This window comes from Gastrolobium bilobum, unplaced genomic scaffold (genome assembly GCF_033153095.1).
Source record: "Gastrolobium bilobum isolate Gb01-03AN ecotype WA unplaced genomic scaffold, APGP_CSIRO_Gbil_v1 utg10043, whole genome shotgun sequence".
Lineage (NCBI taxonomy): Eukaryota > Viridiplantae > Streptophyta > Magnoliopsida > Fabales > Fabaceae > Gastrolobium > Gastrolobium bilobum.
Window position 1 is genome coordinate 67,701 of NW_026897121.1, and position 27,749 is coordinate 95,449.

The 27,749-nt window shown below is 30.9% G+C and overlaps 2 protein-coding genes and 1 non-coding gene across 7 annotated transcripts; 1 reads left to right on the forward strand and 2 right to left on the reverse strand.

The window, feature by feature from the left end:
* Window positions 1-7,191: 7,191 nt before the first annotated feature.
* Window positions 7,192-7,263, reverse strand: TRNAT-CGU (transfer RNA threonine (anticodon CGU)). The gene has a single exon. It is a non-coding gene; the product is annotated as a tRNA-Thr (tRNA).
* Window positions 7,264-7,392: 129 nt separating this feature from the next.
* LOC133304360 (uncharacterized) lies at window positions 7,393-17,419 on the forward strand. Of its 5 annotated transcripts, XM_061504390.1 has the most exons (16): window positions 7,393-7,488; window positions 7,596-7,890; window positions 8,026-8,098; window positions 8,144-8,210; window positions 8,312-8,447; window positions 10,279-10,519; window positions 10,634-10,659; window positions 10,745-10,813; window positions 12,130-12,225; window positions 12,413-12,518; window positions 12,784-12,877; window positions 14,462-14,658; window positions 15,352-15,451; window positions 15,558-15,674; window positions 16,210-16,266; window positions 17,189-17,419. In XM_061504390.1, exons 1-16 carry the CDS (start codon window positions 7,396-7,398, stop codon window positions 17,300-17,302), a joined length of 1,881 nt encoding a protein of 626 aa, XP_061360374.1. In that variant the 5' UTR covers window positions 7,393-7,395; the 3' UTR covers window positions 17,303-17,419. The 5 variants fall into 5 exon arrangements, 4 of the variants coding, with proteins under 4 accessions (XP_061360374.1, XP_061360372.1, XP_061360373.1 ...); XM_061504388.1 differs by lacking the exon at window positions 10,634-10,659 and having other exon boundaries at window positions 8,026-8,210; window positions 10,279-10,557; window positions 10,715-10,812; window positions 12,111-12,225; XM_061504389.1 differs by lacking the exons at window positions 10,634-10,659; window positions 17,189-17,419 and having other exon boundaries at window positions 8,026-8,210; window positions 10,279-10,557; window positions 10,715-10,812; window positions 12,111-12,225; window positions 16,127-16,234.
* Window positions 17,420-20,448: 3,029 nt separating this feature from the next.
* LOC133304339 (L-ascorbate oxidase homolog) lies at window positions 20,449-22,444 on the reverse strand. The gene is made up of 3 exons (XM_061504355.1): window positions 22,194-22,444; window positions 20,958-22,070; window positions 20,449-20,746 (listed from the first exon to the last, which is right to left on the reverse strand). Exons 1-3 carry the CDS (start codon window positions 22,442-22,444, stop codon window positions 20,449-20,451), a joined length of 1,662 nt encoding a protein of 553 aa, XP_061360339.1.
* Window positions 22,445-27,749: the final 5,305 nt, after the last annotated feature.

The following is a 27,749-nucleotide window of genomic DNA, read 5'->3' on the forward strand; positions in this document are numbered from 1 at the left end:
ATTGATTTTGATACTTTGTAATACTCTAGATTATTAATAATAAAATAATATATATATATACATATATATATATATATATATATATATATATATATATTAGATGATGAATTGTAATTAATTGAATTATTAATTGATTGATCATTTATGTAATATTATGATTAATGTTGTGCTGAATATGTTAGTTGATAATTATCCTTACTAAATACACTAAACGAACTTAATAAAGATAAATATTATATGATGGAATTGATATTAATTTGATTATTATTGATATTTGATTTGATTAACGTGGAATTGATATTGATTTGATTATATATATTGATATTTGATTTAATCATTATTAATTACATTAATTGTATTTTGATTGGGATTACCAGCTTTGTTGACTTTTGTGTTTATTTGACTGCAATGATCCTACGGGAGCAGAGTTTCATTGAATCAGGTTACAAAGGATGGGCAAGCAATGGGCAGTAAGAATAACGACTAAGGATTTTTAATTAGTCATAAATATTATGTATAAGAATGTAGTTTAGATTTTATTTGAATGTAATAGAGTTAGCCTTGCACTTGTCCCTGTACAGGTGCAGCGGTAGCATTACCCCAAAAAAAAGTTTTAGATTAACTTCCACAATATTTCTATTACCATAAATGTATAAAACATGAATTTTGACAATTTATTTATTATAAGAATGTTTTTTAAATTGTTAAGAAATTTGGGGGTGTTACCAAAAAATACATAATTATAATATTAAAAATTATTATTTTTATATTATAACTATGTGTTATCTGAAATATATAGTTTGCAGAACAATTCCAAATTCTTGGAACATAAGAAAAAAAGGACTCATATATATATATATATATATATATATATATATATATATATATATATATATATATATATATATATATATTTATATATATATGGGAAATAATACTCTCATACCACATGAGATACTCCCATTTTCCTACACAAATTCGTTTTCCGTGCCAAATAATTTTTCTTTTCTTTTTTAATATAAAATATGAGACCCACATTTAACTTCTCTCTACTTTTTTTCTCTCCTACAATCCTACAACATAAGAAAAGTTAAACCCTATATATATATATATATATATATGGTTAAGTGTCTCTTTTGATAGACGAGATAATTTTGTGATTCTAAAAGGATGTAATTTTGAGATTGGAGAAAAAAAGTTATATAAGATTAATATTATCCAAAAATAAAGTATAATTACCAAAAATAATTCAATCCTAAAATGATATTATTGTAGGACCATAGGAGATCATTTTATCTCATATAAGAGAATAAATACTTAATCTATATATAAATTAGCAATGCTTGTGTAATATATTAAGTTAATTAAAATTAAAAACACATGAGGAATAATGTAAGTAATAAAAAAATTTAAATTTAGTTGTCAATAAAAATTTAAACTCAAGACAAAATGGTGAAATAATCTTAGGAAGGAAAACTATGCAATAAAAAAACAAATAAAGCCAAAATTGAAAATTAAAAAAGTTACTACTTACTAATAATAAAACTAAATCAAATCATTTTCATAGGAAGCAGTTAATAATATTTTCAAGTATGTAATGGTGATAAAAGAATGGCATAAATTTTTTCATAGTGGGTTTGTTTTAATTTTGAAAAAAAAATGGTTTAAATATTTTGAGTCCGTATAAATATATTATGTTTTAGTTTTGGTTCCTCTTTAATCTTCATTTAGCTTCTAGTTCCTCTTTGTTTTAAAATTGGCACACTTAATTCCTTTTGTTAAGTTGATTATGTTAATTAATTGATGGTGAGGCTAACAAAAAAGTACCATAATAAGCATCATATGTCCTAATTACATGACGCAATGAGTCCAGGTGCCAAGTGGGATCAAGTTAGTTAGAATGTTTGTCTCAAATTTACTTATCCAAACTTATGGCATATACAAATCATGAAGAAGATAGAGTTGACATGGATTGTCATTGAGGAAGAGCGAGCACAAAAAAACCATCTTGTGGTGCATGTGGAGTTGGAGACTGAGACAATGGAGGTATGTGGATTTCTATACTTTTGTTTTCATTTATATATGAATGTGTGGTAGGAATGAGTTTGAATTGTGGTGCTTTTATATTCACTAGTATAGGAAAGAGTTTTTCACTAATAATCTATCGTAAGGGAGCATTTGTGAAAGAACATAATCTTATATAGGGTTGGCAAAATGGGCCAACCCGGCTCGACCCGACCCAACCCGTATTCAACCCGTAAAAAACGGGTCGGGTTAGGGTTAGCCCGAAAAAATAAATGAGCCAGAAAATCCAACCCAGCCCGACCGAGCCGGGTTAGGGTTGGCTCGATAATCAGCTCGCGAGTTGGCTCGGAATAAAGCTTGTGGGTTGGCTCAAAAAAAGCTCGCGGGTTAGCTGGAAATGATGCCAGTGGGTTGGCTCGCGGGTTGGTTAGCTCAAAATATTGGCTCGCGGGTTGGCTCTAAACAATTGATTTTTGTGGAACTAGTCTTATTTGTTCTCCAACATTGTTAAAATTATCAATACTGCCAAAAGGTTCCAACTTTGATCTCTTCAAAGGTACCCAGATTGGTAAAAGAAAAAAGATTGAAGTAACAAATCTTATAATGTCAACAACATAGAAGAAGAACAATGAATCCATTTTCATATATATATATATATATATATATATATATTGGGGAAAAATAAAAAAGAAAGATGAGAAATATAGAGAAAAAGGTATTGCACCTTGGGAGTAGTGGATTGCGTTTGTCGAGAGAATAGGCCAATAGACCCGAAGATGCAAGGTTAATGGTAACAGGGTGAACAAACTATCCAAGGGGGCAGATGAATCTTAGGGTTAAGGAAAGTGACGAGTGACCACGATGTGAGTGTACGACAGTTTTGGAGTTTTCATATTATTTTTTATTTTTATTTTTAAATACAATCATATTATTATTTTTTTGAATTAAAAAAAAATACCCAACCCGCGAGCTGGCCCATTTGACCTGCGGGCTGACTCATTTGGGTCTGGGTTGTATCGGGTCGGGTTGAGTCAGGTTGGCAGCTCATTTAGGCCAACCCAACCCGACTCATTTAGGACGGGTTTTTGCCAACCCTAATCTTATCTACGAAGAGAGAGATGTCCATATGCATATCTGAACATAACTTCTCTACTACAAGACTTCCTAACCGAATAAAAATACAAATTTATTGAATAATACTTTTACCTTCAACCCACAACATTTATTTTACGATTTGTCCTCTAAATATGGAAATACACACTTATAAGATATTTATCCCACAAAAGATAACAATTAAAAAGGATTTTCGCTGAAGTGTGATATTTCCATTGATAACTTAGTATGAAAAATTCTTCACGGTTTTAATAAAAAAATGTTAAAATCATAATACACTAAAATAAGCTAGCATCACAAATATATAACCCTTTTCTACCAAAACATTTCATAAACTTGCACTTTTATATGAATTAGAGTTTTGTATTTTATAAGGGCATTCCCCTCCCTCGTCTTGTCTATTTGACCCAAGAAATCAGTTTTCTCACCATGTATTTGCATTACCTTCTATAAGTAATTAATTCCATAAACTTTTTAAGCAAACAAACATATACGGAAATACCTCCAAAAGGATTTTGTAAACTTTTTCAAAAAATTATAATTCATAGCATATCATTGATTAAATTTGACATTGCCATAAAGTAAAAAAAGAAATTACATCACTACAGTAAATCTTGAAAGATATAAGTTATATAAAATTTTAACCGTATGAAATTTATCATGTAAAATTTATTGTGTTAATTTTTATAAAATAAAAAATTAAATGCATAACACATCAATAAAAAAACAAAAATATAAATCAATGATTAAATATATACATTTACGATATTTATCACATATCTAACACTATTTACGTATATGTTACTATACACAAATAGAGTAATTATAAATTGAAGAATTTTAATCTTGCTTAAATATAAATGAGAATATATATATATATATATATATATATATATATATATATATATATATATATATGCAAAAATATAAATTTCAAAAAAGAAAATTACTGAAATATAAATTGTTGAGTTATAAATCAGTAAATATATATTTACGTATATACTTATAAAGTGTGGTTTTTTTATCCTTTTATCCCTCGTTAATTATTTAATAATCATTTTGTTCCTTACTCAGAACTATCTACCAATCTGTCCCTCTTTAATCAATTAAGCCAAAAATTTAATCGATTAAATGGTCAAAATAGACAAAAATCATTGACTTGAAGATTTAATCGATTAAATTTCCCTATTTAATCGATTAAACCTCCCATACATAATGTTGTTCTTCTGATAAAAAGGAAGATTTAATCGATTAAGTTGAAGATTTAATCGATTAAATCTTCATTTGACAATTTAATCGATTAAATCTTCAATTCAATCGATTAAAGAGGGGCTGATTGGTAGATAGTTTTCAATAAGGGATAAAATAATTATTAAATAATTAATGAGGGGCAAAAGGGTGAAAAAGCCTATAAAGTGTGGTAATATAAACAACTGAAATGTAAATTCAACATTTACGATTTTCTCCTGCATCTTGCATGTATATTTTGCAATAGCTGTTGGACTAGAAACTCTGAAAGGATTTTTCATTATTGTATCTTGGGAAAAATTGAACTTCCACAAAAAACCATTAGAATTATTGAATATTGATGGTTTCTATGATGGTTTGATATTTTTTCTGAATCATGCTATGGAACAAATATTCATATCTCATGCGAAATGTCATCTTATAGCCAGGGGCGGATCCAGTAGAGGGATAGGGTGGGCCCCCGCCCCCTCTAAAATTTGGGAATATTTTTTTTATAATATATGTAGAAAAATGTGATAGTGAAATTATCGTGTTGTACACGTTTTTTTCTTCAGTTCCCCATGTTTCTGCCCACACTCTTATCCATATTTTTCCTTGAGAACATCATATCATCTTCTCTCTCCTTTCCGTGTTTTGTCCATTACCAACCTCTTCTTTAGCCTTTCGATTTTGGCTGTGTATTAAGAAAAAATAAAAAATGCTAGAGCTAGGTAAAATCAACTTCCACCTTCCTAAGATCATTGCATCTATATATAGTCATAGACTATCTTTGATTACATACATTAAAAAAAAATTATTTTGAATTTTAGCACGGATTCAATTATATATGAGTTTAATAATATGAAAATACGTAGAGCAAGAGTAAATGAAGTGATATTAATTTCTGTAATAGATTTTTTTCAATTTTTTGTATATTAAATTTGTATTGTATTTCAAGTACTTTTATTTATAATATAATATTTTTCATTTTTGCCCATCTTATTAAAATTTCTGCGTCCGCTACTCTTATTGTTGAACCTATTGCAATATCATGTACCAACCTATTCCATTAACGAGTCAAGTGGTCAAACACACCAAAGACAAAAGCAAGAGGAAATAGTAAAATAGTGATCTCCGACTATAACTTTCTTTATTTTTATACGAGAGATTCAAATATCTGATTTTGATTATGATCGGTCATAATTTCAAACTCAATATTGTGCAGATGAATGAGCAGAGGGTTATTATTCTGGCCCTTGATACACATCCAAATTAGATGTATATTTTATATTTTGAGTTTCTTATGTGTCTATAGAATTTGACCCTTTCTTTTTTTACTTTTGGAATTCTTGACTAAATTGGTTCATTCTATCGAGTCATGATCAATTAGAATTTTTTTTAACAATAATTCATTTTAGCTAAATCAAAATTTGAGGATCATTTTTTCAGGAGGAGAAAATGTGAATTCCCAAAACAATAATAATAATAATAAAAAGTTAAAAGAAAAACAAAAATATATAGTAATGAATATTGCATGTAAAGTCTATTATTTTGTGTTTATGTTAATTGTCTTTTAATGATCATGCTTAGGTCCCTCTTGGAACACATAATGCATAAACATGTGAACTTATTGGTTTCAAATATAAAATTCCAATATATCCACATGAAAATGTTTGTTAATAATTATTGTGTAAATAATATTTTACTATTATATTTACCATTTTCATTTTCCCTATAAATAAAGGTCAGGGGAAACATTATTCATTACTTTAAAATTTAGAGAAAATCAAAGAGTAAAAGGGAGAGAGTTTTGGAGGAAACTCTACTTGAGGAGAGGAAGAGAAAATTCTTTTTGGGGAGAGGGAGAGAAAGAAAAAAAAATTGAGAGAAATTCAATTTGTCAACAAAACAATAAAAGATAAAAGTGAATAATAAGGTGAGGGTAATTCTCTTCTTCTTTTAAAGTATAAATCTCAACAATAAATATTTTAGAATATAATAAGATTAAAGGTTCATATAGAAAAATACAAAATATTCAAGTATACAATATTTTCCATGTATATTATAAATAAAAAATTGTTTGATAAAGTCTTTTTTTAAAAAAATTTAAAAAAATTGTAACTTTTTTTTTGTTATTAGAATCAAATTTAGAGAATATACCCAAGTTGTTTTTATTTCATGTTTTGACTTTTAATTTTTAAAACCAAAAAAATACAGAAAACATTTATTTCCATAACTATTCTACAAAATAATTTTAAAAATAAAAAAAATTAGAACAGGATCAAACAATTCTCACATTATAAAATTTTTACAAAAAAAAATAAAAATATCCGCTTATGGGAATGTCAGCGTTTAGGTATAATGCTTTATTGACATTTATTAGTGTTTTTGTTAGTAACAAAAAAGCTCCAAAAATTTAAAATGTAATTGTAGTTTTTAAAGATTAAAACGTAGCTTATAATTTTGTAATATGCCAAAATGCTTCTACCGTTTAATATACAATAATATAAGGGAAAAAATATATTTTTTCAGTTAGTGAAAATAAAATTATCTCTAGTAAGCTCCAAATGACATTATTTGTAAAATTATAAGATAAAAAAATTATAATAACAAAAATTAATATAATCCGCAATGTATTCGAATTATAAATATACTTTAATTTTCGCATCAAATATAGATATTTCCCCAAGAATGCTCTGTTTTTATAGGGATAATAATTTATCCGATTGGCTTCAGAATGTACTTTTCATAAAATATTTTGATATTGACATTAAATACGTGCTAGGTCTAGCTAGAAATTAAATTTTTTCAATGTGTGTGTAAGCAAGCTCCCGGCGAGAATCGAACTCGCGACCTTTCGCTTACGAAACGAACGCACTACCACTATGCTACGGAAGCCTTAGCTGACGGTTAAAATCATAAATAATTAGAATAAATAAAGATATGACCACCAAGCAAACCCAGCAATCAAAACCCTAATAAAACCTCGGTGTTGCTGGCAATGGCATAATCTTAGTTGCAGAGAGGGAGATGTGTGGAATTGCGTTGATTGTCTCAGGCATTCGAATTGACATCTCATCTTTGCTATTCGATTCAACACGCTCACCTCGTCAAACTGAGAGAGTAAGCGCAAACTCTCACTCTTAACACTTCACAATGGCCGAAACTCCTATTATTTAATTCAATTGATCTTTTTTCTTCTTTCTTCTTTACTGTTCCATTTGCTACAGTTGTTGTTCTCTTTAGATGATCTGAAAGCAGCTCTGCGAAGAAGGGGTCCTGATAGCTTAGGTGCCAAGAAAGTTTTCCTGAAATTCAATGTCTCAGGGAAAAACCAAATCTCATCCTTCATTGAAGATGATGATGATGTGTTATGTTCTGGAAACAAAGTCAATACTGGAGAATGCGACAACATAGATGGCGATGCGAAACTTCATTTCATTGGTTCAACTTTGCAGCTCAGAGGAATTACTTCACTTGTTCAGCCCCTGGTGGATCCATCTGGAAATATTCTCGTGTATAACGGTATTCCGTTGGGTTAAATTTAATATACTATTTTTCAACATTTGTAGTATTGGTTCATCATGAGCGGTTAATATTACTTTATGATATTTAAATTCAATATTTTTAGATTTTAATTTCTGTTGTGCTCTTTTTTAGGTGAGATTTTTGGAGGACTTCACCTTGCTAGTGATTGCAACGATGCTGAATTTCTCATGCAGACTCTAGGGAAGTGTTGCTCCTGTGGTTCTTGTTTAACTGATCGATGTGTTAAAAGCGGGGAAAGTTCTATTCCAGATGTTCTTTCTACAATTAAAGGACCATGGGCTATCATCTATTGGCAGGTAACTCCAAGTGGTAAGTTTCTACGTGTACCGAGTTTTTTGCGGTATCTTTTTGATTCTACATGGTGTTAGAGGTGGTGTTTTGTCTTTGTCTTTTGTAGGATAGTTCAAGGACCCTTTGGTTTGGCCGAGATGCGTTTGGTAGGAGGAGCCTACTTGTTCACTGGCCTACAGAAGATGACTCAACCTTTCTGCTTTCTTCTGTATCGCCCGTTTCTCCGATTCAGCAGGCTTCTGGTATATATTACATGGAACAGCTGTAATTATCTTGCTGTAATGGTTCATTTATGTGAAGTAGAGTGATTTGAATAGAATCTATTGCCATGTGGTAAAGTTCCTACAATTATTGTAATTTAGTGCTGGGGGGAATGCACTGTATGGTCATGACATAACTGGATATTGCGTTATGAAAAACACAAAAAAATATTATGGCTGTTTTAGCCTAAAACACGAAGTCTCCTAAAACTTTTAGGATATTTCGTGTTTCCTTATTTACTGCTGCTTGAATGACTCCTGCATCTTGTTCTTTCTATATGAATAAATACTGGTATTAAACAGATAGGAAATGAAGGTAAAATACTTACAGAAAGAGATTAACTATGATCTGATAGTAGGAAAAAAAGAAGAAGAAATGCAGCAGAAGTGCACACTCTACGGAAGAGCTCAGAGATGACTCCTTTTTCCACACTATTTCTGCCTCTGCTTCTCCTCCCTTACCCTCCTCCTTTACCCCACGTACCTTTACATATCTCCAGAATCTTTTCCTCCTCTTCTAGGACCTGCTGTCCAATTTGTTACATTCCAATTCTTTCTTATTGATGACCTCCTCTTTTGGCATTTTTGGCGTTCACTCTTAGACGAAATTCCCTCGCTTCCCTCTCTGGTGTTTTTACCATCCATTCGCATATTGGGCCTTTCTCTCCTTTATAGACTTGTGATATTTGAGGCCTATCAGAATATAAGCAAATCATTTGTGTTCAAGCTGTCAATCTTTGCAGCTTGAAATTTAATTAAGCTACCCTTTTTTTTTTGGGTTAAACCCAGCATTCCTATTTGATAACTTTTGGAAATCTAATGAATTTTTTATTGAAAATTGGGAAACATAAGATAAAAGGCTTGGTAATGGCAGAATTTTTCTATGGGACAAAAATGCTGTTATTTCAAGATTAGAGATATTTACATGTAGCCTAAACCCTTTTTCTCTGATTTTCCCTGTTTCCTTTTCCATCTACTTTCATGTCACATTGATTTTATTGCTTTGATATGTAAACTAGAAATACTATAAATTAACATACTTCGCACTAGTTATGCTGAGCTATCTGTTTTGCTTATGTTCATGGACACTGTTGATTAATTGATGTATGTGTCCTTCAAGAAATGTCAAATACCACTTCTTTTATATGTTTCCCCCCCACTTTCTAACCTATGTTCTTAGTTGTCAAGGAGGAACTCTCCTAAAACCTTAAGCTATTAATTGAAAGCTCATAGTTGATTTTATATCTTGAACACACCCCCTTAAGCAAGTCCTTTGGGTTAGAAGTGTGGACAATGCATAGACCCACTTCACCTGATACTGAAATCAGACTTTATTTACAAGCATGGGGTGGCAAGGATCCAACTCATGACCACTTGGTTGCAAACACTCCGATACTATATTATGGACTAACTCTTCTAAAAGTTTAAGCTGTTAGGTGAAAGTGCAAGATTGATTTTGTATCTCTAATATTAGTTAATAGAGTTGCCTTATGTTCCCCGGACATTACATAGTTGTAAACCTGGAATAGTGGGAAAATTGATTAGGGGGCTAGGTCACTGGTTTGATTGCTGGTGTGGCTAAAAACAGCCAGCTTGACAAAAAAATAATTGAAAAAGAAGAAAACCATGAAAACCAAGCTGATTGTCCTGGTTTGATAGAAAAACCGGTTGGTTTTCCTGGTTTTTACCCATTCAAATCAGCTGATCTGGTCTGGGTTTTAAAACTATGGTTAGTTATATGATTATGTTAGTTCTTGAATTTTGTAAATTAAAGTTTGTAACGATTGTACTTATTGATGTTAATCTGCTGCAGAGTGTGAAGCACATAATGGAATAGGATGTCTTAGTTACTGGGAAGAGCTACCATGTGGAATATATAGTGTGCATGTAGATGCTTCAAATACGAATGGATATCTGGTTGGTGAAGTCAAGATACATGAATATACAAACTCAATGTTAAATGAACTTATCAAGTGGGAGAGAATTTCCATTGAACCCAACCCTGAAGACCTGCAGGCATCCTGTCATAAGTTTTCTGGGAGGCAACATGATCTGCATTCAACTTCTTTAGAGGAAGTTTCATGCGAAACAGGTGATTAACATTTAACAGTGCCAAAATGCTCCATTTAGTTATTCAATACTTCAGTTGCTATTCCCATACATTCTAGTGCCGTTAGCAGTATTTGGCAATTCTGTTGTAGCTTTTATGTCTTACTAGGCTCTGACAGATCTTTGTCTTGATTAAGCAGGCTCAACTCAATCTGCAATGCCAATGCCAGCTCATATTTTGCTAAATGCTTTAAAGGAATCTGTGTTACGGCGTACTTCATTGTATACTATCTATCAGGTTTGTAATTGAATTGAAGCTTGATTACAAGTTTTTTATTTGTATGCCGCTGATAAGATGTATGCCTTTGTATAGTTTTTGGCTAAGTTCAAGGGTAATAAGTATGTGTTCTTATTAGTTTGTATGTTGCTGATATGATATTTTCAGCTGTGGGGATGTCTGATAGCTTTTTGATGAATGAATTGGAGTCTTACGTTATATATTTTTTTGTCAAATTCACTCCCGGGTTATGACTACACCAGATGATTGACTTATCTGATAAGAGCTTTTAGGCTTTGTCTTACTGTAATTGACACGAGGGACTTTATACCTTGTTTCCTGAATGGTTTCTTCATATTGAAGTGCTACCAGCTTGATTACACCCCGTGCTGCAGTAAGAATCAAAGCGCTTTACTGAGCCGGACTGATAGCCATTAACATTTAGCAGTAAATCAAAATCAATCTTACCCCATTGCATAACTTTTTATTATATGATTGTCTCAAAATCTACTTTGGTGTAAATTCCTATCATAATATCATGTAGATCATACCCATGAAATTTCGAAATCCAAAATTATTTTGTACTTTTATCCAAATACGAGGATGAATCAATTGACACCGTAAAATCAAAAAGATCTTACACCATTAAATGACATTTTATTATATGCTTTTCTAACAAAATCTATTGTTGGATAGAATGTTCTTATCATGTAGATCATACCTACAAAATGTTGTATCAATCCAAAATTGTTTAATACTCCATTGATATATTATTATTTATATCAATATTCAATGTATTATATACATTTCAAATATATGAAAATATGAACTATTCAATTTTTATTTCATATTTCTTTCTTTCTCTTTTTTTGGGATAAAATAAACTTTTCAATATTTTACATGAAAATTTGAAACGGTTGATAGTTATTCAAAACACTTGGATCTATAAAAATTACAAGTCTGCCACAATATTAGGTTCTGAAACAAACTATCCTAACTTTCATGTGTTCCCTAATGCAAATTGCAACTACTCCATGTCTCCACCAACTTCTGATTGACATCTTTTGAAATTCTCATGACTGGAAAATACTCCAAAGATTGAATCTGGATTTCTAGTATGTGTTTTGAATATTTTGGCATATCCATTTGCTTCTTGATGTCTTTTGTAAATTTTTGATTTCCAAATAATTCGTACTCTTGGATGCCATCACCTTGGACAAACTTTGAGTTTATTCTTGAGCTATCCTTGTTTTAATTCTGTTAATATTATTTATATTTGTCATGTTTCATGATGGAACTATTTGGATTTGATTGCATAGGCGGTGGTATCTGGTATCAGGCAAGAGAAATTTGTTCCTGTGGCAGTCCTTTTCTCTGGTGGCCTGGATTCTATGATACTTGCAGCATTATTGGATCAGTGCCTGGATCCAATTTGTGAGTGCTTCTAAATAAGATTAATTTACCTTCTTCTATGCTAATTATATGATAAAATCTCAATTATTTCCTTGGTTGGTGTTGAAACACACAGAGTTGGACAACTAATTAAGTTCATTGAGTTGACATCTTTTATTTTAGGAATCTTCTGCTTAAGCTGATTGTCTAACCTTTTTCGAATTGGCAGATGAAATCGATCTACTTAATATAAGCTTTGATGGTCAGTTAGCTCCTGATAGAAAATCTGCAAAGGCAGGGTTGAAAGAACTAAAAAGAGTTGCACCTTCCAGAAGGTATGCAATCGATGGGCCTGTTTTACTTTCTACTTTTCTGATTGCTTGGTTAAAAAAACTTCAAAGTTGACTGTTTTTACTTTTTTCAATAATAAATTGTGCTCGATTCATAAATTTAAGTCTGTTCTGCAAGTATATATTGAGTAATTTTTAAATTTATGCTGTATGATATTGAATTTTACCCTTTTTATTTTGGATGAAAATTTTGACTAAGTATCTTTTATAATATCTGTCATGTTTAGGTAAAATTGCATTGTAACTGCAGGTGGAAACTTGTGGAGATTGATGCTGACTTGTCAGACTTGGTGTTCGAAACTAGTCATGTTATGTCACTCATAAATCCTGCCAACACCTATATGGTACTAATTAATCATATGGATCAGTAATTTATAATTTTTATTCTGTCAAATGCATGAACATTTCTAATTAATTTAAGTTGATTCGAATAACCAACAGAAAATGTCAGCCTGTCAGAAAGGCATATCATACAGTATGCTTATGCCTGTCTTCTTTTCTCAGTATCATCTTTAAATGTTAAATTGTTAATTTTACATTAGCTTTTAGAAAAATAAAAAGATAAAATTAGAGAGAAAGCATGTCCTCTTTAAGATTCTGAACACGTTTTTCCTTTATTCAGATGTTGAGTTAGGGTGTGTTTAATGACATGACACTGTATATTATAGCACTGAACTTTTAGTGTTTGAAAATCAGTGTTTAAATATCCGGTTCAACAGAAGAACCATACTGGAGAGTAGTTCAAGGTTGAACCAGTTTTAGTAGTTTAACCAGTGACTGGATAACGTGATAAATATATTTAAAGATTAAATAAAATATATTATCCTAAAATTTATAATAATAATCAAATAGTTTTAATGTTTTAACAATAGATAATTAGATTATATTATAAAATATTTTACTAACAATGAAATAAATTAAATCTTAATTATTGTATATATTTATTTTTAGATTATATGTTATCACTTGAAAAGCATTAAAAACATAAATTTGAACGCAATGAACTTAACTGAATGCATAAAAAAATAGAAAAGAAAAAAGGTTTAATTGCACTTTTGGATCCTTTAGTATGACTAATGTGCAACTGTATTAAAAAAAAAATGTGCAACTTTGGTCCTGCAATAATTTGCAGCAATGAAATCCATTAATTTTTCAAATTAAAAAAACCATTGACTTGGCTAACAATTTATATATATGGCACGGAATGCTTTACTGAGTAAATCATTTTAATGGACCCAGTGGTGACTTTAATCTATTTAAAAATCATTTTTTAATATTTAATATATCATTTCATATTTAATCTATTTATATTAGGGATTAAATTAGATTTAAGTCACCTATAGTTCCATAAGATGCCTACTCGGTAAATTATCCCACCGTGTATGTAAATTGTTAGTCATGCCACTAGCTTAAGTAATTAGAGACGATAGACTAGAAGAGGGACTTGATTTTTTCAATTTGATTAGGGGATATGATTGTTGTAAAAAATTATTGGGGAACCAAAATCGTACATTGGTTATAGTAGTGGGATTAAAAGTGCAATTAAGCCATAAGAAATATAAAATCGTACACTCATTTATGTCTTAAAAAAGATTAACTGTTATTTGGTAAATTTCTCATGGAAAGAAGAGACAAACAAACGATGCATACAAGGTGGAAAAGGAAAGTAAAAGACAATTATATACAGTTTGAGTAGGGGGCAATGTTTTCAGCACAATTGTCATCTAGAAAGTTATTAAAGTTGGGGCCACTGACTACAACCTGCATTCTGCTTCTGAATCAGTAGCCCGCTTTTTGCTGAATGGGTTCAGCATTTTTTTAACTAAACTTTATTTTCAGTTTAAATCTCCCAACAGATGGAATGGAAATTTCAGACTGAAAACCTTGTAGCTATGTTTTCAAAATACCTTTTGCACATATCTTTTCAGGATCTTAATATCGGAATTGCTTTATGGCTCGCATCTGGTGGTGATGGATGGGTGTCTGATGCAAATACAGATGATAATGATGACAATCATGCACGGATTAAGTACAAGTCCAATGCAAGGATTCTCCTTGTTGGTTCTGGTGCTGATGAACAGTGTGCTGGGTACGGGAGACATAAAACAAGTTATAGACGAGGAAGGTACTACTATGGTAATGGTAAATCATGTTTTAGTATTATACATATCTTTTCAACTCAAATGAGAATATTCCGTTGATTCTTTGTTGTAGTTAGTAAAACTCTTTTTCCCTCTCTTTTTATTAGCTTGGATTTTAAATTGGTATGCATCTGTCATTAATATTGACCCTAATTTCCTCCGTATATAAAAGCATCATTACTTTTGTCTCAATTTTTTTTTATCATCAGTTTAGTCTCAATTATTCAAAGTGTCATCAATTTGGTCTTTCTTTGTTGGATTGAGAGAAATGAGTGTAATGGAACCCAAATTCAGGAACTGATTTGATGACATTATGCATGAATTTTAGGGACTAAAGTGATGTCAAAAGTCTTTGGAGGACCATAGTGATGAGTTTGATGACGCTTTGCATCATTGGGGGTTAAATTGATGGAAAAAATATATTTGAAGGACCAAAGTGATGACACTTGTATCTTTGGATGATGAAAATAGGGTTCACTCTAAAATATTTATCTAAGAGCACTTGATTGATTATTTGTTTGGGAGATTCATCTTGAATTTTTATGTGGTAGTTTAATATACTTCTACTTAGAGGAACAATATTATTTAAATTCGTGGGTTATCTGAGTGTTACGTTTTGTGAATTGTAGAATGTTCATGCAGACTTACATTCTGACGGTGTAATATTTATTAATCAGTTGGCTGGGGCTACATGAGGAAATGAGACTCGATATGCAAAGAATTTGGAAAAGAAATTTAGGAAGAGATGATAGATGTATTGCTGATAATGGAAAGGAGGTAATGTTCAGATCATGTCAAAAGTCAATATTGATCTTGAATTTGCTAATTTACCAGTTACTTATCTATGTCTTTTTCTATTTTTTTTTTGTTTCTATTATTTTAGGCTAGGTTTCCATTCTTGGATGAGGATGTTATAAGTGTTTTGCTCAAAATTCCATTGTGGGAGATTGCCAACCTTGATCAACCTAGTGGCGTTGGTGATAAAAAGATTTTAAGAGAGGTATTGCTGTTGCTTTCCTTATTTTCGACTGTTATGCAGATAGTGATGTATGAATTTACAGCTAGTCAGACCATTTAATGGCCGACTGAGAGCCAACATTCTCTAAAGACCATTTTCAATCACTTTGACTCAGCTGAATCAAACTAGTGATTGACTGAACTGAATCCACACCGAGAGTGGAAAAACTAAAAGATAGGATTAAAAGCTTCTGGTCTGAACTGAATAGATCTGGAAGGAAATTTATTTTCCCTTGAATATGTTGGACACCAATTTCCATAAACTCTAGATTCTTAACCTCATGCTGGTCATAAGTAGTCGGGTCCACATTTACTCATAAGTATCTATTTGGCATATAATATACTGATTTTGGCTCATTACAGATAACCATGTGAGTTTGAAGTTCCACCTGAAAAGGCTATTTTTTAAGACATGCATTTCTTTTGTTTTTCCAGATTAAATTTTTTTCTGTTTGACATCCCCAAAAAAGAAAAGGGATTCCTAAACTCGAATCTCGTGGTTACTTTATTTCTTGAAGGTTGCAGAATTGCTTGGTTTATATGAAGCAGCAGTTCTGCCAAAACGAGCAATCCAGGTGTGCATATCTGAAACTTTACACTTCTAAATTTTACTTTATGTAAAATGAACTGTGTGGTTCTAAAGCTACGCAAAACCATTTAGGGAAATAATTTATGCTTATTGAGTGTTTGCAATTTTTTTAATATGGATTGAAGTTTCTTGGTTTATGTAAATGATAGATTTGATGATATATTAGTTTTACTCCGTTCTTTTTTGGCATACAATCGGTCCATCCGTTTCTACCATATTTTTAGTTTTTACTGTTTTTTCGTTAGTCTCATGTTAGATGTCAACAGTGCTTTGTTTGTGTTTGGCTACGTTGAAGTACTAAAGTGCTTATTTGATTTGCTGAAAAAGGGATAAGACAGCACAAAAAAATAGTACTTTGTTTGATTGTTAAAAGAGGAAGGCTATTTACGACTTGGATCAAAATTAAATTAACGGTTTGTTAAAATAGTATAAATACTCAGCAATAAGCAATTCAAGGGACAACATAAATCTTTAAACTTTTATTACCAAATGAGAAAAATACCAATACCCGGTACCCCTTCATTATCCCAATTTTATTGTGCGCAAATCAATGCTCAACACAATAGGCATTATAATAAATTTTACATTATTCTATTCATGAATATTAAAAAAAATTTAGTAATCGCATTGACTTAGCCATTTTGTCCTATGCTGTTCTGCTTGTACTGTTCCTTAGAATGCATCAAACACAACCAAAATGTCAATAGAGCTTTATGAGTATAGTGAAAACTGATTATGTTTTTCTTACAAGCTTGTGTATAAGGAAATAAAATAAAGTGGATGCAGAGCCCCTGGAAGGCAATGACTATAATTTGTTTAAAAGAGGCACATGTTTATTTAGCTTGCCTAATTACCACTCTTTTGCATAGTGATTTATTTGTCTTTCTATTATCTATATATTGGTGTAGTTTGGTTCTAGAATCGCAAGGGAATCAAATCGGAAGAATTTTGGAAGTAATCGAGCAGCAAATCAGGCTTCTGCAGGCAGTGCAAGGATTTATAGGAAATCCAATTTTAGTTGATTGTTATTTATTTATTGGCATGTTGGACGCAGTTTGTTTCTAATCCAGATCATTGAATAGACCTAGTTGTGGTAATTTGACATTTTTTTGGCCTTTATACATGGTTGACTATTTGTTCGAAAGCGACTGTGCCTATATTCAATATATAAACTGGTTGCATCTTGAAACTACTCGACATATTATGCATGGTGTATGTTAATTATGTTCACTGCTTGATTAACTTATGATATGCATGGTGGTTGTTGACATATTACATATGGAAATAAGTTTCGCATCATGACATTTAACCAAATTTTCAGTGATTGTCATGTCTTTTTTAGCATGTAGACACGCCTATATATTTAGAGAGAGAAAAAACACTGCTCTTGCTCTTCCAAACCCTATATGGAAATATTTTCAGTTTTGTCACTAACTTTTGAGATGAAGTATGTTACATAGAACCGTTTTTTTTTATTGTTATTATTTTAAATTTTTTTAAGGGTATACAAGCAAACCTCATCAAATTAAGGATTTCAAGCTTCGGCTACCAGGCTTGTCAAATCAAATAAAAAATCTTGAAGCAGGTCCACCAAACTTATCAAATCAAGAATCTCAGCACAAAGTTGCATGTATTATTAAATGAATTGAAGAATCGCGACTCAAGTTGCCAAAAATTTCAAATCAAATCAAGGACCTCAACACAGGGTCACCGGCTCTTAAATTTTCTTCTTAGTTTTAGATTTTATAGGTTATGCATTTCACTATTAAGTAAATAGATCAATTGGCATATGATTATTCGAAGTTGCAACTTAGTTATCTTAATAAAATTAATTAATTAATTGATGAATCAGTAAAGAGATTAAAAAAAAATTATCGGAATAAAATAGGCATTTCATCTTTATTTGTCTCTTATTTGAGCAAACAAGTTTTTACGGTTATATATTTATAATATTGGACTTAACTCGGATAATGTGAGAAAGAGCTTTGTGAGTATTACAAAATTTATTGGTATTACAAAATTTTGAATATTTTAGAATAAAATTTCGAAAGATATAACTTTTGATTTAGGTGTCCAAATCAGTTTTTTTTTTTATTTCACATGATTTTTCGAGAGCTACATGTTGAAAAATTCTAGTGAAAAATTTGGTCTTATTTACTTAAGTACATGACTCATATACTCGTATATTGCATGGAACAACAAATACTCATGACACTTGATTTACTTGAGTATGAAAGCCACATACTCAAGTATGAAGGCCAGCCAATGGTCAAACATAGGCAGATTAGTGTTATGTTTAGGAAAAATGTCATATTTTTGAAATAGTTTAAAAATAATATTTTTTTATGTAATTAAGAACACTATGGTCAAAAAGTCACGTTGACAGCCTCCCTAACGAGCCCATTTAATATGCTCCGAGAGCAGAAGCTCCCATTCCAAAAATAGTAAAAAAAATGGATTGAGATGAAATTTTGAAAATAGAAAAGAGTATAAATGGAATTTTTTTTCTTTTTTTAGTAAAGGACCATGGAATAATATTGTAGCCCTGCATCACATTAGAAAAATCACTCCCTAACTACCTAACAACTCAACTATCGTAGCTGTAGTCCTCCAGTGGCGCTGGCTTACCCCTTGCCCTTGTAGCCTTCTCCTGATAACTATTGCTGCGTCTTATGCATCAACTTATCTGATTAGCAAAACTAATTCATTGATAATTTGCAAGGAACAATTGCATTAATTTAAATGATATTGGACCCTAGGCTGATTCGTTGTTTCTCAATCTTTTACCTAGTATTTTTTTTTTATTTGTTTCTTAGTCTTGTTTCCTTTTCGAATTTGCACCTATATTATTATTTTATTAGTTTGATAAAGATAAAGGAGTGATTGGTTAGTATTTAGTTCATAATTAGAACAATATCCGTATTTGAATATCTCAACTACGCATAAAGAATAAATTGTAAATATATATTATTATTCATTTAAAGATTATAAGATAAATGTGATATTGATAATTAACTAAATACTTATCATTTTTTAATTATAATAATTTTCAAACACTTATTATTGATTTTTTTCTAAACAAAAAATTAAAATACAATCATTGACAACCACATTATAGTTCAATTCGTTAGTATTTTAATTTATTGCTTGATTTCGCTCATCGACACATGTTACTTTTTTTTTGAACACTTCTTCATTCTTGGTTGATTATATTTTATTTACTTAATTTTGGGTCTCCAATTCCAATAGAATAATCTTGATTAATTTTACTAACATTATCATTCACGAATTATATTTTATTTACTTGTTTTTGACTTGTGTATTTTTTGTTTTGTTTCTCCTTGATAGATTATCTTAATAGGGACTAAAGAATCAGTATTTATTTTATAACAATCCAAATTAATTGAATGTCAAAATTAGTTTGGTTTAGCCCAAATATTAATAAATTTTATCATTGGGCATATTAAACACTTCTTACATGTGGGTTTTGGTGTTAGACCTTGTGTATGAGTTTATCATAATTAATAAATGGATTTAAGTATTTAACCCATTTGAAATCTCAAGGTGTTAACAATATATATGGTACTCTCTGAATTAACTTCTGAAATAATTTGGGTGTGATTTTGACATTATTGAGATTATTTTAATTTGTATAATTTTATACTTGCTTTGTTTATTTATATTTTGGTTAGCAAATTGTTAGAAAGCTGAAACGATTTTGGTGTTATTTTTTGCATGCAACATTGTAAAATAAACTATGCCCCAGTTACAACTTTATAATAAAAAGAAACCAAATATGTTCACACTTAGGTATATTTCAAGTTATAATATAAAAACACATGTGCGTACATGTGTGTAAAAACAAAGTGAATATTTATGACAAATCCATAATAGTTATAGAAAAGGAGAGAGTACATTTTATTGCGGTAAAATTGTAGTAAATCTGCTAAGAAAGAATAGTGAAAAGTACAAAAATGTAATGAAATTTCTAAAGGGATTGATCAAAACATAAGATCAATCCTCCAAGACCCCTATGTTATTCTTCACTTTTCCCCTGTATAATAATAAAATCACATACTCAGAATTCGAAAGTTTTGCTGGATCCCATCTTCACGAAGTGGTCACAGGGAGAAAGGTAGTAATATAGAAAACGTAACAAAAGCTTCACTTAATGGTATGGTTCTGGCTTTGGCAATTCCTTGACATGGCCACAAAGCAAAGCAGTTTCTGGAATATTGTACTCATCCCTAAGAGAACGTTCAGGGGTTGGAACGCTAATGTAAAGTTGTTGTCCCAAGTAACGATTCTCAGCAATCTCCGACCTCAAATTCCACACTCCAACATTGTCGAATGTTAGCATTATTGCTGCCCATGATTTCGGGAACACTTGAATGGTGTATCTGCTCACTGCATCAAGAAGGTTATAGCTCTTCCTCTTCTCTGGGGTCCACGTGCCAGGCTCTATGCTGTAATTCATTCAATCAAACAAAAAATTATGAAAAATTAATTAATATCCATTCATTGAAATTCTTACCAAACTCACCTGGTTGGTTGGTATAGAACATAACAAATTAACATCATGTACAAATATTTATATGAGTTTAGACATGATTTATTATTATATAAGTTAAGAAGTACTGAATGAACAAATATATATATATATATATATATACTCACGCGACAAAGAAGAATGAGTAACCATTCAAATGGTAGGATTGGATGCTTTTCTCATGGTTCTCAAAGATGATCTCAATGTAGGTTCGGTAGGTGAATTTAAGAACATTGGGTGCTAAGGTGACAGGGCTTGAAACAACACTCTGGGGTGGGTTATCAACAATGGTGTCGTATTTGAAAATCTTTTCAGGGACACCAAAGTACTCAGCGAGCTTAAAAGGGGTTTCAGACTCAACATGAGAAACACCATTAAGAGCATAACGAAGCTTTCCATTGTCCCTGCTCACAGAGTTAATAAGCTTCACAGTTCTTGTAATATTAATCTGACCATAATGGTAAGAGCCTTGAGGGTTAGGCCTTGCAGCACTAGCAGTTAGGTTCCAACGGAATGACCTGAATTGGTTCAAAGACCAAGCCCAACCAACTGGTGCCTCAGAAATTTCAGGTGATGCAGGACCCTTACCATTGGTGTAACGAATGATACCTTTACCATGAAGAACAGTTTTTGTGAACCTTGTTGTTGCCACCATGTAGTAATCTTTTGGTTCCTTATCAGCAGTTACAAGTACACCAAAGCATTGTCCCAAATGAACATCAAGCGAGTCATAACTGTTTTGCACTGTGTGTGACCCTTCCAACTCAACAAGCTTCATTGGATGGTCTTGGATCCTGAAGTTGAGTGAGTTTTTGAGACCAACATTGCAGATTCTGTATTTGTATGTCTTCCCTGGCTTCATTGTGAAGAGTGGTTGATCATTTCCATCACCTTTTGCTGTTTTTCCATTGATGAGAACACCTTGTGGCCTACCAAGAGAACGACCACTGTCTAATAAGCTTCTTAGAGTAGAGTGGCTCTTGGTGTACCAATCACCAATGAGAACGGTGTAATCATCCTCTGGATCAGCATAAGGAACAGGAATGAGCAACCTGCTATTCACTCTGAGCCCACCAAATCCACCACCTGCTTTCTGCATTCCAATGCTTGGGTAGTAAAAGTAGCTTCCAATCTGATCCTTTACCTGAAATTTGTAAGTATAGTTTGTTCCTGGAAGAATGGGACAGTTTGTTCCAGGTAAACCATCTTGCCATGAATTCTTCCTTTGTTGTATTCCAGACCTGCATTGTATGGTATTTTGTATATACAATTATATATGTAAAAAGAGGAAATTAAGACTAATAATTACAACAATGAGAGAGATTTGATTATTCATATATATATATATATATATATATATATACCAATGGAAAAGAAGAGGTTCATCAAGGTTGTTGAAGACATTAACAACAAGGTTATTGTTGCTAGTGGAGTTGATATTGGGACCAGGGAATTCGTCATTGATGAGAATAACTTGTTGAGGGACACCCAATGGAGAGAGGGTGCCATAGGTAACATTCCATGTGAAATAGAAGTAAGGATCTTCACAATGAACAGATGAGATTATTGTCCCAGCCAAGAGGCATAGGAAGAGGGAAAGCATTTTCGCGTTCATTTCTTCACTCTCTTGAAAGTTGTTTTTGTAGCTAATTTCTATATTAGTGTGAAAGGAATTAGAGCACTATGTTTAACATCTCGTGTTTGTGTTTATTATATACATAACAGAAGGTGTTTCTTAACCATTCATATCATCCGAAAACATCTCTCACTAACCCTTTGCTTGTGGTCCTTGGAATGCGTACTTCCTCTTACATATAACCATTCCTTGTCAAAGCCGTTCACTGTGCCTATATTTAGAATGTTGAAATTTTGAACCAAACTAGCCAAGTAGTTATCCACTTGCCTCTAGATCCCCCTCACAACCACTCGCTATGCATGCATTTATCACAAGTTTTAATTAACTCCATCAATATTTTGAAAAACAAAAATATAAAATAAAGAGAAATGCAATTTGTAATTTGAAAGTATTTCCACATGTACTTAAATTTACGTGTATCAATTTTAAATGAAAAAAGGGTTAAGTCCATATATATCTTAACAAAACTAATATGCTTCAATTATTGATGGATACCACATTAGTCATGTTTCCACTTAAGAAATGTTAGATTCATCTAAAATTAGCGAGGTGTGGTTTATTGATTTTTTTTTTTTTTTAGTTCAAGGTAGACTGATTTAAAATACATAATTAAGTTAGTTATCTTCGCTCACGATCGAGGTATTTAATATTATATATATGGTTATAAGTTTGTTATTTATCAGTCGAATATTGGTAACACATTTAAATTAGTTCATTTTGATTTTAAAAAACAATCAAAATATGTCAAAGAATTCTTTAAATTGATTATTTCTAAATTTTAAAAAAAATTAATTCAAACATACTTTCAAACCTATATAAAGTGTAATAGAAAGGCTCATATTTTAAAATTTAATAATTATATGACTCATTGTAATAATATTTCAATAAAATTTTCATATATATAAAAGAAGAAATTGATTATATCGGTGTAAGACTTAATATTCTTATATCATTTAATAATTTTATATAAAATATAATTTTTGTCGATCCAATCCTTAAATTTTAATTATCTATTACCGTCATTATTTATTTCATATTTTATAAAAATTAAACATAAACAAGAACAAAATAAAATGATTCTGAACTTTATATATTTTAAAATTATATATCACGTTAGTTGTGATCTAAATAAATAAAGTATATAATTATTTTATTTTATTTTGAAATTTTTTATGGCATAATTTTAATTACTTATTTATTTTATTAATAATATTATACTCAATTTTAATTGTAAAATTGATACTTACTAATATATATTTTATGTTTAATTGTGTCTTTACATTCAATAAATAAATTTTAATAATTACTTATTTATTTTAATATTAATAATATGTGGATAGATATTTTATTATTTTAATACTTGAAATCGGATAACAAGTGCCTTTAGATATTACTTAAGGAATAAAAAAATATTGAAAATAATACCTTTAATATATTGAAATGCATATATCATTTTATTCTTTAAGTTGTTGGAAGCATTTAATAGATGTATTATATAATATCTGTAACGTGTTATTTATGAAATTGCATGTATGAATAATTGGGTTTAATTAAAATAATTAAAGCTACTTTTGGACAAAAAAGTGCAGTCAGTGAGAGTTTTGAAATAAAAATGTGTGTAAGCAAAATTTATCCGAAACTTGAAACTAAATTGGTAAATATTATTGCAAAAATATTTTGAGCCAATAGGACAAGTTTAGAAGAGAATTAAGATAACTGGATAGATAAATTTATACCCAGTTGAAAGTTACCTACCTAAAAGTTAAAACTTAACTTAAGGCATTTTGAAACCATTTTCTTCATCTCCTTTGTGGTTCCTCCCAGCAAGATCAAAACCCCATTGGAGAAAAGCTCCATTTTGTAACTTCTTCATCTCTCAACCAAATCTCTTGGTTCTTGAACCAATATTGCTTAGAATTGTAAAGAAAACACAACTCCTAATCCATAATCTGTCAAGAAGGCTTGCATTGAGAGAAAAAGAGAGAGCAAAGTGGCACCCTAGCTTGAAGAATGAGACTTAGAGTGGCTCATTAGTTGATTTAAAGCTTGGAATCAACTCCTTGGGTGATTATAAGAACATCTATAGTAAGAAGTTTCACTTTCATTGAGTTTTATGATGGTGGATATGTTAGAGTTTCATTTCATGAATATGCATGTATGGTGGGGTAGTTTAGAGGCTAATTGAGGCTTAAGCCCTTCGAAAAATTTGTTTAGATGATGATTTAATCGGTGGAAATGAGTTTAGATCGTCATTTGGGTATAATATGATATTTTTGAAAATTTATGCTTGGATTTGTGAGTTCTCTTGCATTCCAAGAAATTGATTGATTGGATGATTGATTGTGTCCATGTGATTGCAATGATTGAGGTAAGTGGACCTACATTGAGTGATCAAGCATTGGAGGAAGCATTTGAGACTTGATTAATCCATTTGAATTGGTAAGTTCCTCACCTTGAATGTGGTGTTGGATTGCTTTGATTGTTTATGAATATTGATAGAGTAAATATCCTTTTTGGTCCCTAATAAAAAACACGGTCCCCACTTTAGTCCCTTACAAAAATAAATTAGTCAGTTAGTCCCTAACAAATTCAAAGTGGACCCATTTAGTTGAAATCGTGGTCCCTCACAAATTCAAAAAAGACTCATATTAGTCCCTCAAAAGGACTAAAATGGGTCCACTTTGAATTTGTTAGGGACTAACTGACTAATTTATTTTTGTAAGGGACTAAAGTGGAGACCATGTTTTTTGTTAGGGACCCAAAAGGATATTTACTTATATTGATATATTCATGGATGCAAGTGATTGATTTATGGAACCTTTGTGTAGGTGTTTAGGTGGTAAGATTGTAGTGTGAATATAAAGTTTGGTTGTTTATAAACTTGTTGGTGAACAAAGGTTGGATTGAAAGCAATTGAGGTAAGCCTTCAGACCTTGAGATTTATCTCATTATTGTTCCACCAAGCCCTGATGGGGTAATGGTTATTATTGGCTTAGGTAATTGCAACAGAGTAGTTTAATGTATTGACATATGTATGTGCATGCACTGGGTGTGGCATAGGATGTTGTTTCCCTATGTTTTGTATGTTGCATGACGATACGTAATTCATACTTGGTAGTTTAGCTAGCCAGTAGGACTATTTACATATAAGAATCCTTAGGATGACGAGAGAGCCCGAGAGATGTCTTATGGATATGTTTTACACACTGCATATATATATATATATATATATATATATATATATATATATTGCATTATTTACGGTTATTGCTTTTACACTGTAGTGAACTCTGGGGTGGAGAGATCCTCCAAGGACCCCTAGTTTACTAAGATATTTATCTCACCCTAGTGTTGTGGGGATCCCTTTTCAGGTACTGATAGTGCAGGAGTTTTTGCTGGCAGGAAGCCACATTAGATATAGATTGATGCATACTGCTGCTGTTGTCATTTTGGAGTGCATGTCATTTAGTATCGTCGTATGTATATGTAAATTTTGAGGCCATATGATGTATGTTTTGGGACTTAGCTCATGATCATTGTGATGTTAATGGTTACATGTTGTATATAGTCAATGACTTTGATCATGTGCGCAGTAGCTAATTTCTTTTGGAATGTATTGATGTATTTTAGATATTGAGACAATTGATGTTATCTGATAATCATGTTATTGCTCATTATAAACTTGTACACGGATTTATGTAAGAGATAAATTGATGAATATGATGGGATGTGAGTACCACAGTGTTTGTTGGGCATGTGGTAGTCATTTAAGTCTATTAGGTATCAAGGAAATTGGAGAAATGAGATTTGACATCCCTAGTTCATTAATGTTGCAGTTTAAACCCGTTTCTGTCTGTTGGAGCACGCTAAAGCGTCCATTGCTAAAGCGCGCTAAGTGGCTTAAAAATGCCATTTGTCCCGGCCAGGGTGCGCTAAAGCGTGCTGTCCGGAATCAGCACGGATATGGGTTTAATAAAATTGGCATAACTCGAGCTATAGAGCTTCAAATTGAGTGAAGTTTGGACCTATGTGAAGCTAACACGTAAAGCTAAAACTTATTCAAATTTTAGAACCATTGGTTGAGTATATAAATACCAGTTTAGGATTGAAGTTGATGTTATAATTCTGAAAGTTCAATTTCGTCAGCTATCTTGTGAGTTTATAAATCCTGCTATACTTAACCAAATGATTAATATTTTACCTTTCCAGAAAGCCCTAGATGTCTAGTTTCACATACTAAAAGATTAGAGTTAATAGTTAAGGAGATTAGTCGTAGTATTAGAAAACGTGAAGCATATTCAGTGGTAAGCATGAAGAAAGATAAGTTTTGTGCCATGTTAGTTTATGGGAACATCATGGTTATAAGTTACAAGGAATGTATGGCGTATTTAAGTAAAGTATAAGTCTTCTGCATCATGTATTAGTTACAATTATTGTTTTGGGTATTTTAAATATGGTATTGTTTCAAGGAATTGAACTGTTTTAAAAGAAAAAGTTTATTTGTATTTTTAATTGAACCAACATGATTATAACTGTGCTTAATATCATATGTAATGTTAATGAACTTGTTCTAGAATGAGGCGTTACATATTAATTACTCCTTAAATAATACTTTAGGATGAAAAATATTTACATACTTTGAGAAACATCTAATTTTAATTGATAAATAAAAATCTCTTTAACACTCTTTAATTTTTAAATGTAATTTATATTTAAATAAATTAGTGTGTTTTGACCATGAAATTTTTACTTAATTATTGAATATTAAAAATTTGCATCGAAATCCCAAGTTTTAGGATAATAAAACTTAACCTTATTTTAACAAATATAGTTTATCTCAAAAATAAAGAAACAAACAATATATGTAGGGATAATAACTTGTTCTGTTGTAGAAAAAGTTATTATCCTTCCAGAAAAGACATCAAATGATGGGCCCCAGCTCATTTTTATTTCTCTCACCTCTTCCATTTTTGTCTCCCTTGATTATTGTGTCCGGAGAAGATAATAACTTCTCGAGAAGTTATTATCCTACATATATATATATATATATATATATATATATATATATGTATGTATGTATGTATGTATATGTGTGTGTCCAAAAATTTAATACTAATTAATTATTTTATCATTTTATTAAAAAATTAAAATATTCAATAACAATTTAGGAATTGTTAGGATTAAAATTAGCTAGGAAGAATCTCAAAAAACAAAAAGGCTTTTCAGGGAATTGAAAACCTTTACCATAATATATTAAGTAGATTTTTTTTATTTTTAAATTTTG